The sequence below is a fragment of the Chanodichthys erythropterus genome, chromosome 22, assembly GCF_024489055.1.
Source record: "Chanodichthys erythropterus isolate Z2021 chromosome 22, ASM2448905v1, whole genome shotgun sequence".
Lineage (NCBI taxonomy): Eukaryota > Metazoa > Chordata > Actinopteri > Cypriniformes > Xenocyprididae > Chanodichthys > Chanodichthys erythropterus.
In genome coordinates, this window is record NC_090242.1 from 11,289,541 (window position 1) to 11,303,246 (window position 13,706).

General features: G+C 36.3%; 1 protein-coding gene across 3 annotated transcripts in view; it reads left to right on the top strand.

Annotated features, from left to right (window-relative positions):
- Positions 1 to 13,706, top strand: part of slc4a4b (solute carrier family 4 member 4b) — a 58,589-nt gene that overhangs the window by 18,018 nt on the left and 26,865 nt on the right. For all 3 annotated transcript variants that reach the window (XM_067376410.1, XM_067376409.1, XM_067376411.1), the window contains exons 3-7: positions 48 to 221; positions 4,967 to 5,102; positions 8,331 to 8,491; positions 8,693 to 8,872; positions 11,649 to 11,725. In XM_067376410.1, the coding sequence (XP_067232511.1) occupies positions 48 to 221; positions 4,967 to 5,102; positions 8,331 to 8,491; positions 8,693 to 8,872; positions 11,649 to 11,725 (728 nt within the window). The remainder of the gene's footprint in view (positions 1 to 47; positions 222 to 4,966; positions 5,103 to 8,330; positions 8,492 to 8,692; positions 8,873 to 11,648; positions 11,726 to 13,706) is intronic.

Sequence of the window (13,706 nt, forward strand, 5' to 3'; positions counted from 1 at the left end):
TTTGTTTGTAATCTTGTAATCTTACCATGCCTTGTCCCTGTGTGTAGGTCATCACACAGTCTACATTGGCGTTCACGTGCCTAAGAGTTACCGTCGGCGCCGACGACACAGGCGACGATCCAATCACAAAGAGAAGAGGGAACGTTTGACGGAAAACGTGAGCGACAAATCGGACACAGAGAATGCAGATGATCCCTCCTCCAGCATCCTCAAACCACTCAGTAAGTGACATATAAAGAAACAATACCCAACTGCTCCTGTATGCCTGCGCTATTGATGTGATCAAAACAGTATTTGTTTAGATATACAAAACCAGTGCACTGATATTACTACGAATAAGTCCCGCCTTCTAAATAAAAGAGCCAATCGGCAACTGTTAATGTTGTGTCACTGCAGCTGCCATTAGAAGGTCTGGTTGCTTCATGTGCATTGGCTGGTCAAGCCTGAGATAATGCATTTTATTAACCTTACTGTAGTATGAAGCAGAGCAGGGCCAAGTGCTGTGTGAGTAAAAACGAGGCCGCTGGAGCTATTGCTAATGAGAGACGAGCGTAAGACATGGCTCGAGAGTTTAGACTTTTATTATACCACAGTCCCCACTTCTGCTTCTTCTGGTCAAGTGTATGCGGGGTAAAGCAGCGCTGTTTTATCATAATAGATTCATTTATGTGTTGAAAGTTGTTGTAATGCTACTCTGTGCGTTCACTCGGCGGCTGCTGTGCAACTTGGGTATAATGGCATTGATACGGTCCGTTTCCGGGTTAAAATTAGGGATGTCCAGATCCGATCACGTGATCGGAAATCGGGCCCGATCATGTGGTTTCAGACTCGATCGGAATCGGACATTACCTCCCGATCAGGACTCGGATATATATGTATTAGGCGTGCAACGGTTCTCGGTAAAAAATCGAACCATACGGTTCTCCACTTACGGACTGCACTTGCACTGCAGTCCATCTCGAATGACGACGCATCTATTGGTTAATATGGTTTGTTTAAAATAGCAACGTGGAAAACAGACAGAGTTCAGATAATGTATGTTTCAGTCGATAGATGCACAAAACGTTACAACAACGATAATCAGAAAGCGTGGACAAAACAGTCACTCTTTGTAAACTGTTAACTGCGAGTGCCGTTTGCTCTAATGTCCAGTCATTTACGCCGTCATCACCTGTTGATAGCGCGCGAGCGCAGGTGAGACCTGAACAGCACACGTTGCTATCTGTGTTTAAACTAACTCATTTAAGCCTTGCTGATTTAAACCTTCAAGAACAAGACGCGAAAGAGAACTCGCACGCGCTGTGAGAAGATTTGTGTGCGCTCATCCGACGCGCGCACACGCTTATTTCAGTCAGCGCGCAAATACTGAGTTCTCTTTCAAGTCTTGCGCTTCGGCGGCCACATTCATACAAAAATTGTCAACATGCCCGTCCTAGCGAGTATCCTAGCAAACATAGTCGGTTATGTCTTAAGTGAACGTATATTAGTTGAGAAAGACAGCGCATGTGGAACAGTATGTACTGAATCGTGCATGTCTTAAAGGGAAAACCTCTATTCCTGCTGCCTGTATTTAATGTTAAATCAATCAACAAATAACAAAGAAATCACTCACTGCTCTTGACTGAATCGTTTTTGTAACTTCAGTAACGATTAATCTTTATTTATTTTATACAGTAAATAATGTGCAGTGATATTTTATATTTGATTACTATTTGAAAACTGTTAGATACCTGAAAAACCTGAAAAGCACTGTCCCTGGATCTGTTTTTTCGCTCTTCTTTATTCTTTTTTATGTAGGCTATTGAGTATCGGATCGGGACTCGGTATCGGCAGATACTCAAAATCAAATGACTCGGACTCGGACTCGAGGGCAAAAAAACGTGATCGGGACATCCCTAGTTAAAATAGCTTATTTCTCTGGATTTAAACTTTTTTGGAAACATTTAGGATAATGTAAGTACACAAGTCAACATAATATATAGCCTAACACCAAACAATCTTACACACTGCGCCTTTAATGCATCCTTGTTGAATAAAAGTATTAATTTCTGTCTTTTTTTACCACAAATTTCTACAAGTCATTCTTGATGTCTTTGAAGAAAACCTTCACAGATATTTTACAGATTATCTCCGAGCAATCCTTCTGGAGAATCAGGGAGTGAATTAAATAAATATGACTGACCCAGAGAGCCATGGAGAGAGAGAATGAGATAAAGCGGTCCTTACAGCCTCAGTTAAAGGTCTTTGTGTGCTAATCTCTCCTAATCAGTGACATGGCTGAAAAGGCAAAGCATCAAGCTAAACAAGTACATAGACACCTTTATCTGCGTTTATCCTCGGTGAACCCGCTCTCCGTCGGTCTCTCTGACTGTAGATCGTGTGAGAGCACAGAAATCCCGCATTTCACACAGTCATTACTTATAGTAAGTGACTGGGTTAAACTAACAAACACATTTCTTGCATAAATAGTTTGTACAGCTTTTCATGGCCTGGATTTGTGGCTGGATTTAGTATTAGTGGTCAGCTGATGGCAACAATGCCACTAGTTTCAGTGTTGAGTAAATGCTAGTGTATAATGGGTAATTTTAGCCACTTGTTGTAAGAGGTGTTAACTTTTAGCCCAGGTTAGGAGACATGGGCCAAAGGGATGTTCTTCCCTTCTCTGTTATGTACACCATGGCCTGATTTACTCCTGAGGGGCTGTTTCAGGCCACTGAGGGATGAAAACAATCGTCCAGCTTTGGCTAGTTTAGTTTAGCTTAGCATGCTCCAAATGTGCTAAGCTGCACAAAGAGAGAAAGACAGTACTAAAAAGCCTTCAATATGTTTCAAGTATGAATTCTGGTGCCATTATCTTGCATTTTTTCTAATTTAATACTGTTGTTTTAATTGCATATTATATTATCAACATAACAAATTGAGTAATTATTCAGAATGTCTTAGTATTGGGTATGGCTCTTTCGCTTCAATGACGGCAGCTCTGACATAAACAAAATCTTATGATCATATTCTCCAGCTTTATTTGAAGTGATGCAAAGAACGTCTTTTCATCAAAGAACATCAAACCATCTGACCATCAAATAAGCAAATATGTCTCTGTGTTTCATAAATGTGCCTATTTGAGTGTGAGCAAAAACATGCCGTTTTTGTGTGCGTCCCTTTAAATGCAAATGAGCTGCTTCTCCTGGCCCACTTTGCAAAAGAGGGTGGAGCTTTAACAGCTCACGCTTCGGTTGCTCAACAACAACAAAGCTGAACAGTTTAGTCCAAAAGCTTCTTGTCCCTCCATTGAAAATGTATGTATGGTAGACTGTCCATGTCCAGAAAGGTAATAAAAACATCATCAAAGTAGTCCATGAGACACCAGAGGGTCAGTTAGAATTTGTTAAAGCATCGAAAATACATTTTGTTCCAAAAATAACAAAAACTACGACTTTATTCAGCATTGTCTTCTCTTCCGGAATCCTTTCCATTGAATTGATTCCATTGAATCCTTTCATCTGTCGGCGTTGGTAATGCACTTTTACGTTGCCGTGGTTGTTTTTGGCGATTAGGACATCCGTGACATTTTGAAGCATCGAAAATACATTTTGGTCCAAAAATAACAAAAACTACGACTTTATTCAGCATTGTATTCTCTTCCGGGTCTATTGTCAATCCACGTTCACGACTCTGCTGCTGCTGCTTCTTCTTTTTTTTTCCCTGTTTTACGGCGGTTGGCATCCAGCTTATTGGTGCATTACCGCCCCCCTCTGCTCCGGAGTGTGGTTCACGACTCCACAGTGATGCTGCTGATGTAAGACGCTGCTGACATGTTATTTAGTGCAGAGAAAGGTTTGCCAAAACAAAGTTACTGAGTTGTCCTTTTCACGTTTTCTGGGTTGGAAGATGCACCAGGAACCCGATTATAGCACTTAAACATGGAAAAAGTCAGATTTTCATGATATGTCCCCTTTAAATGTTTTTTTTTTTTTTTTTAATTTTAACTTTAATTTTATTTTTAGTTGTACTGTACTTGTACATTGGACATTGTACATTGTGACACGAATGTTTAAAAGTTTGGGGACGGTACGATTTTTTTATTGTTTTTGAAAGGAGTCTCTTATGCTCCCTGTCCCTACCTGTCTTTACCTTGACCTGAGGCTAGATTGAAAAGAAGCATGCACACCTGCAAACATGCATGACCTGTGTAGATACACACGCAAATATACGTGGTATGTCCCAATGCAGACTTTGAATTAAAATATCCAGTTGAGTAACTCTGTTGCAATGCAAAAGAGAGATTTCCCCATGTGTTGACTTCCCTTACTAGCAGGGAAGGCCAGAAATCATTGTATTTTAGACCTAATTTCCTAGACATAGACACAGATATCATCAGTATCCTAAAAGTCTAATCTTAAACCGCTTGTTTTGTCTAGTTTTACCTTTTAAAAAAGGCCCTGCCTGTGTGGAAAATTGAGTCTTTGTAATTTAAATGTCTACACGTTTAGAGAAGGTGTGGCGCAACTTTCACTTTACAAAATATACAACATTGTGGTTATGAGAAATGCTGACACAGGCTTTTTCATGCATTTTCCTCTGTCATTTATTTTGTGCTTTGCATCTCAAGGCTACTTCCCTGTAAAATTCAGATTGAAATCTCACAGAGGGGTCAGTTCTGGCTCTGTCTGCTTTCGCAACACTATTTCTGTTTATCCAGGAAATAAAGTCTCACGTACTGACCGCTTTTTGGGTGTAACACACTCAAATTTACAAGAAAGCTCATTCATCTTGATGTTACATAACACCTATGCAGGAAACAACCACTGATTTCTGCTACCGTCACACCTTAAGCAGACAGAGCGCTATTGTACTGTTGTGTTATTGTTTGTTTCTGTTGTTGGATTTGTAGTTTGATTGTATTGGCTTGCAGTCTTTATATTATAAGCTGGCCTATCTCACACCTGGTTTGTTGTTTTCTCGTCAGTTTCTCCGGCAGCAGAGCGGATTCGCTTTATTTTGGGGGAAGATGACAGCGGCCCACCTCCGCCACAGCTCTTCACTGAACTCGATGAGCTTCTTGCCGTCGACGGTCAAGAGATGGAGTGGAAGGAAACAGCCAGGTGAAGTGAACAAACACAAGAAATGTATTAAATAGGAGATTAGACTGAACAAAAATGCACAATTTCACAGGTCACATTGTATTCTCAGTATGGCCACAAGGGGTGCTATAGTGGTTATTAACGTAAACTTTCTTCTTCTATTGTTAGAAGAGGAATATTTTTCTAGCCTATTCAGTGTTACGAAGTCTGGTTTTCAAGGCAGACACTTTTTTCCAAAGCAGCTTAAGGTTATACATTTGATCATGACGTCATGCTCTACTGTTTGAGCCACAGGAAAGCCATCATTTTCTTTATGAACTATCATTTTCAAATTTCACGTTTTTCAGGTCAGAAACACACACTTGAAAGGGAGAGACCTCTTGTTTGTCTCTGCTAAAGCAACAGAAGTATTCAACACTCACGTCATTTACCAAGTGCTCACGATTTTAGTGTGCCACTTGACTGTTCTTAGGATTTCACACATTCCTGACTGTGCGTCGCTCACATATGCTATTAGATAAGTTTTCTGACTCCAGAATAAGGGTTAAGCAGAAAACAGTAACAAATAACACAAGAACAAAATGTTTTTTTCTGAGGAACAGATCTGGACTTAAGGAGAGGTACATTCTTTATTTTCTTTTTTTGATACTTAAGGGAATAGTACATTCCCCCCAAAAATCATCTTGCCCTCGTTTACTTGCCATTGTTCCAGACTGTTTTGTTTTTCACATGAACAGCATGGGAGTAAGTAAATGATGACAACATTTTTACTATTTTGGCTAGATATACTAGTGATCTCTTGCAAAAAGCAAGAGACAAAGAAACTGAGGAAAGACACGTCAGCAAAAAGACAAAGCAGCTTTTATCTGGTCCTAGTAGTTTTGATTTCCTGTGTGGATTGAGTGACAGACGATCTCCAGGTCTTTTCCTGCCACGAACATATCAACTGACCAACACACACACACAGGCCTTGCAAACTAGTAATTAATTACTGAAACTGTTATTTAACAGCTAAATCATGTTTTTGAGTGAAACGGGTACCTTTTAATATTTTGTAAAGGTGATTTTTTTTTTTTTTTTTTTTTTTTTTTTTTTATGACAAGGGTAAACATGGTTTGGATATTTTATATTTGAACATGAAACTTGAAAAATAACTTTCGGATGCTAAATGTTAATTGAACAAGCTTTTGAAATGTGCTTCTCTGAAAACTCTTGATATCACTTTCTTTTCATTATGACATCCAAACTGACATTTCACAATTATTTCGAGGTAAATAACAGGGTGGGAGGGATAAAAGATAAAAAATAATTTTTATCTTATTATATTATTTTATTTTATTTCTTGTATATATTTTTTTATTTTTAGTTTTTTTTTGTGTTATTTAATTTTAATTTAATTTAAAAAAAAATTCATTTAATTTTTATTTATTTATTATATTATTTCATTTATTTAGTTTTATTGTGTGATTATTATGTGATTTATGAAAGGAAAACCAGTGCATATTTTATCATGGCAAAGTTTTAGAATTTATTTATTTGGGTTATATGGACATGCATATACAACAAATTAAAATGCAACATGAAATCATATTTTATAGAATGGATATATTTAATCTCACATTGCAGTCAATAGCAGGTTTTTGTGTTTCACACAAATTTTGCATCATTTGATGGACATAAAATCCTTTCATGGATCGACTACTGCACACCGTTTCTTTCTTCGAATTTGCATGTTCCAGATTTACATGTTAAAATCTACCTGGATCATGTTGAAATGAAACCATTTGCTAACAAAGAGCCCATTGTCTTTTGTGTGTACACGTGTGTGTGTTGGGATGCAAAAACCCAGTACAGGGTTCCCAGAGTTCTCATGGGTCTCTGGGTTCACCTGTGTCTCAGGTAACCGCAGGCTGCAGTGTGTGTGTGTGTGTGTGTGTGTGTGTGTGTGTGTGTGTGTGTGTGTGTGTGTGTGTGTGTGTGTGTGTGTGTGTGTGTGTGTGTGTGTGTGTGTGTGTGTGTGTGTGTGTGTGTGTGTGTGTGTGTGAGAGAGTATGTATCACTTTTGTCTCAAATATCATACCCACGCTTGGCTAAACTCAGCTCAACAGCCCCTCTGCACAAGATTACAGGGCTTTGAAGGATATCTGTGTGTGGTTGGGTATCGTTTCTCTAAGATACTCGCTCAAGCAGACATGGGTAAGCTAATAACAGGACCAGAAGAGCTATAAGAAGCTTTGAATCATTTTGATTCTTATTTTACATCAAATAGCTTTCAGTTAGTCAGCAGAAAGCCAAAGTTATGCAGCTATCGTTCTCTGTCTTTCTGTTTTGCCAAATGGTATAAGCTTAAATGAACAAAAATATAAAGTCTTCATGTCCTTGCAAACACAGTACCGTAATTGTACCATGGTATACTGATGGTAAAACCATGATAGTGAACGACTGCCATATTCATATAAACTACCATTCAAAAGTTTGGGGTCTGTAGGAGTATAAGTCTCTTCTGCTCACCTGCTCACTCAACAGTATTCTTCTGAAATGCTATTACAATTTTTATTTATGTATATTTTAAAATGTAATTTATTCCTGATTCAAAGCTGAATAATCAGCATCATTACTCCAGTCTTCAGTGTCACATGATCCTTCAGAAATCATTCTAATAAGCTGATTTGCTGCTCAAAAAACATTTATTATTATTATCAAAGTTGAAAACAGTTTCTTGATGAATACAGATTCAGAAAGTTCAAAAGAACAGCGTTTATCTAAATCTTAAATCTTTTGTAATATTATAAATGTCTTTTGATTCACTTTTGATTAGTTTAATGCAGCATTGATGTATAAATTTCAAAAACAAAAAATCTGACCCCAAACTAACTTCAAAGAATGATACACCATGGTAGATGACCAAAATTAATATAGAAACATGGTTATTACTATAGAACATGCCCAAAACATAATATACATGTATGCACCATGGTAAAACCATAGTATAATTAAGGTGCATGATCAACAATAAATGGGAGTATTATGATGGTAAATGTCCCAAAAATGTAATATTCTCATTGCACAAAGCAAAATATTATCATAATACATGCTGAAAAAACCTGATATTATTGTGGTAAGTGCCCCCCAAAATTGTATTATCATGGTATTTTTATAAGCTAGTTCAGTACCTGGAATAATGTCACTGTACAGGGTCACACTCTAAAATTGATTCAGCTGCATATGTGTTTTATGTGTTTGTCTCAGATGGATAAAGTTTGAGGAGAAGGTGGAGAAGGGTGGAGAACGGTGGAGTAAACCCCATGTGGCCACTCTGTCCCTTCACTCGCTCTTCCAACTGAAAAACTGCATTGAGAAAGGAACCATCATGCTGGACTTGGAGGCAAACTCACTTCAGCAGATCGTTGGTAAAACTGCACTTCAGCATATGAGGTTCTTCAGTGTTCAGCAAAGAACCCTCTTCAAGAACCATTTTTAGGGTGTATAAGGATCTTGAATTGCTTTATGGTTCTTAAGAGCTTAAAAGCAATCTTAATAACGAGTGTTTTTGTTTCTGGGGATTTTAAAGCACAAGTATATGCCTGATGAAATCTGTCTCTGTCTTTCAGAGATCATCACTGACAATCAGATCGAGACCGGACAGCTAAAGCCCGAACTGAAGGAAATGGTCATGTACACTTTACTCCGGAAACACCGCCACCAGACCAAGAAGTCCAACCTGCGTTCGCTGGCAGATATTGGAAAAAGCGTGTCAAGCGCGAGTCGCCTGTTCAGCAGCCAGGAGAATGGTAACACAGCTGCCACGTTAAACCTCTCGCTTACACTCTATCGGTTTCCACATCTCTCCTCTCACTTTCACCATCAGCATCTATCTGCTCAATCAATCCACACGTCTCTCACTCATTTTACAAAAGGTTGCATTCACAGCGGTACAGATGTTTTCCAACAGTCTTGTGGGTGAAATAAAAAGCACATTTGCACAGTGCAAAACTGAAAATGCTTTGATGTCGGAAGTAATCAAATGTGCTGAAGAAATGCAGTTGTGTTTTCAGATTTTCACAACAATTAAACCTGAGACCCTCCCAGGAAAAACTAGAAACTTCTAGAAATGTATTAGATCATGTTTTGGTTTCTGAAATTTGCTGCCGAAACTGAGCTGTTGATCTGTATAGTAAAAGTAAAATGTTAAAGGAACACTCCACTTTTTTTGAAAATAGGCTCATTTTCCAACTCCCCTAGAGTTAAACAGTTGAGTTTTACCGTTTTTGAATCCATTCAGCCGATCTCCGGTTCTGGCGGTACCACTTTTAGCATAGCTTAGCATAGTTCATTGAATCTGATTAGACCGTTAGCATCGCGCTTAAAAATGACCAAAGAGTTTTGATATTTTTCCTATTTAAAACTTGACTCTTCTGTAGTTAAATCGTATACTAAGACCGACAGAAAATGAAAAGTTGCGATTTTCCAGGCTGATATGGCTAGGAACTATACTCTCATTCCGGCGTAATAATCAAGGAACTTTGCTGCCGTATCATGGCTGCAGCAGGCGCAATGATATTACACAGCGTCTCTCACAAACGTCTCCATGGTTGCAGGGCACGTTCCCTGTGCAAGCAGGGGCTCACGGGCGCTGCGTAATATCATTGCACTGGGAAATGACGGTTAAGGGGCTTTATGCAACACTTACGTTTTTTTAAGGGATTACTTAAGTGAAAAATACATACTTAAGGGAAATTCTTAGGGTTTATGACGTTTCACCTAAAGAAACCCTTAAGTAATACTTAACGGTTATTTTCTGCAACACCCTTAAGTTTAAGGGAAACATAAGGGCGATCTTAAGGGAAAATTACACTTAAGGTGCTTTATGCGACTGGGCACTGGCCTTATTGTGATTCATTGACTCGCATTATTTCAAAGAAAAAGTTTCAAAGTTTGTTTATCATAATCTTTCATCAAAATGAAATAACTTTGCGTCTGAAACCTCTTTCCTTTTTGGCTGACATTATCAGGCCCTTTATTTTTCAGCCCCTCCCATCCAGCTTCTATACACACTTTTCACCATCTGATTAAATCTTTATGCATTTTCTCAGTATGACAGTGAAAGGTCTTACATTGACTTTAAAGAACTAGAAGTGTTGTCTAAATGTCAAGAAATGTTGACTGCATTCTTCAGTAGCTTGACAATAGATCAGATGTTATCATAATATTGTAACTTTTCCAAAAACAAGGTGTTTGTTCCAAGTAGTGGTGCAATGCTACAAGATTGTTTTTAATGTACTGAACAAGTTTACAGTCGGGTGACCTGAAGTAATAATCAAACGCTCTTTCAGACGCACACACACACACTTTTTATTTAATTTATTTTAGGGAATCAGTTGTTTTGGATTATTCATATAAATTAACGACTCTCATCAAAAGAAAAATAATCATTGATATATATTATTATATTATATATTAATAAAATATATATTAATTTTAATAAATGTTTTCAGTACTTTTATTTTTAAGTTATATAGTTTTCTACGGTTTTATTTTTTTTTACCATTTATGATTTTTTTTTAGTATTTAGCTTTCAAATTAATGTAGCTGACTATTTTTCAAAAGTCCAACTTGACTCTAGTAACTATTTTAAATGCTGGATAGCTGATAAATAATGTATAAATATATTATTTATAAATATGTATAGCAGTTTCACAGCTTCTCTAACTCTGTTCTCTCCGAAAATGTTGTTATGTCCTTTCAAACTGTGATCATTTCTCTTCTAAACTCAAAGAGTAGGTGCTGATTGGGTTTTTGTGAATGTTGTCTATTTCATTTTAATTTTAAGCTTAAATTCTGAATCAGCGCTTTGAACCTTACTTTAATTGATTTCTCTGCTCTAATGCTTTCTTTTCTCTCTTCCCTGTCCCTCCCTCTTGTCTTGATTGACATGCATGCACCCTGTCTTTTCTCTTTATCTCTCGGCGTGTGAAGCGCGTCCTCTTGATCACTCTGTGCCTTGCTTTATCAACTTTGACCCTGACGAGCAAATTCAGATGCAGAGAAGCAACAGCATGGGACTTCTCTGTAAGTCTGTAGCTGAAGATTTAGTCTGATTCATGCTAGATTTGCTGTTTCTGTCCTGTTATCTGGTTCTCTGTAAGATTGCTGCTGACAATCAGGTCTAGTCCACTGTAAATCTGTAGATAAGGGCTAAAATAAATCCTTTTGTATGTGCACAACATTATAAACACTTTAGGAATGTTTCTGAAAAGTTCCCATGAAGTTATTGTTGGAGTATACTGTATATGCTGAAACACATGAGTGTTATCATCATTATCACAAGATCAGTCTAATCTCTCTCTATATATATATATATATTACAGGGGAGTTTTAGTTCTCTGTAACCTGCCCAACAAGTTAGTTAAGGAATCTATTGAGATGTAGATAGATATACAAAGTAATTTATCTTTGAAAATCTTGGGCCTCTTTGTTTCTTAGAATTTTTCTGTATTTTCCACGACGTGTTTTAGAGTTTAAGCAGTGGATCAGTGTTTGACCTTTGACCTTGTACGATTTCTGCAGGTAGTCCAGCCACGACGCACCGTAACCTGACCTCCAACAGCCTCAACGATCTCTCAGACAAGCCTGAGAAAGAGCAGGTACTTTGAAGTGTGTTTCTTTCTTTCTCTTTCTCTTTCTCTTTCTCTTTCTCTTTCTCTTTCTCTTTCTCACTGTGTGTGTGTGTTAATTAACTGTTTCTTCACATGTAGATTAATTCTGCAAGAAAATATTGTTGGGTCTTACCATAGACATAAGGGTAAAGTGTGTTAGAGTACCATCGTGAATCTCATTGTGTCCAGGTCACATTTTTATCTCCAAAATCAAAAGAAAAGATAAAAAGTTATATTCTCCATCTTGAATATTAAAAGAAAATATTTTCCAGACAATTAAGCACATTTCCTCCAAAATTATCATTACTGTTATGCATACAGACTTTTAAAGTCTGCGTGAACCGGAAGTTGCAAACGACTTTTCTCCAGTGCTGTGACGTATTTCCAAGTGAAACGGAATATTGAATAGAAGGCAGAGTTTTATTTTAGCGCTCCTCCTCTCCATCTCTCGCTCATAGCAGACTAACGGTCAGAGGGGAGTGGTTTAAGTGTTTACAACCCAAGCCGTCATCTGAAAAGGGGCACCGTTGCAGAGGGGAGGAGCATTTTCAGATTTTGATTAAATATTACAAAGCCAAACCATTTTTTTGTGTGGATTGACTTTCACGGATGAATTGTTCACCACAAAACTAGCAATTTGAGCTAACAAAATAAATAAGGTCAATTTTGATTTCATGTGTACTTTAAGTTTTTATATAATTCTCATTGTTTTTAATTAAATCTCATTTCTCATTAAATTCTCTTTTTTTATTATTATTTTTCTTTTATTTAAATCAGCAATTACTACCATGATATATAAATGCTGGAAAATATAATAATATAATAATGTAAATTCTAATGATTTAACATATTAAAATATAATATATATTATTTTAAAAGATAACCGTAAACATAGAAATATTTTAATTGCAAATATTCTAAATATTTTAAATATATATATAATTTTTATATAATAAATTATATATATTATTAAAATATAAATGATTTGCAATTTAATAATACAATAATGTATGTATTTATAATATCAAATATAATTATAATTTTATAATTTTTAAATATAATATTTAAAATATGAACAATTATTAGTAGTATAATTAAGTATATTTAGTATATTTAAGCATATACTAAATATATATATATATAATATAATATATATATATATATATATATATATATATATATATATATATATATATATATATATATATATATATATATATATATATATATATATATATATATATATAAAATAATATTTTTAAATAACAATAATTATAGTACAATATTTAAATTTATTATAAAAAGTGTAATAGTGTATATAATAATAGTGTATATAATAATATAATAGTGTAAATATATTTATAATATGTAATAACGATTATTAATATAATATAAGATCTTGTATTGACAATTCAAGAGTTAAGCACTCTGCCTCCTCCAGCACATCCCAAAAACTTTCAATGAAATGAAGGTCTGGACTCAAGGTCAGTTCACGTGTGAAAATGATTTGTCATGCTCCCTCCCGACCATTCTTTCACAATTTGAGCCTGATGAATCTTGACATTGTCATACTGGGATATGGCCATGATGTGTCTTCCTTACATGGTTGTTTAAGAAATGAAAAGCTACTCACTCCATCAGTTAGGGTTAGAAGAACTTGCCAAACATGCTAGAAACATAATAATCACTGTAATAGTGATACAATCATAAACTCTTAAATATTTGCCTATTTAAATCCAAACAGTGACTTTTTTTTGGGGGGGGGGGGGTCACTAATGAAAATTATGGGGAAATATTCTTCATAGCCAAGAAAATGGTTTGAAAACGGGCTTTATTTTCTTTAAATTTTTTGCTATTATTTTATTGAATTATGAACCAGGTGTGTTCTCGACAGGCTTTGTGAGATTCTCCCACCAAGAGTTCATGACAGGCAGGATAAATGACTGTTTCTGCTGTGGGAAGTTTGGTT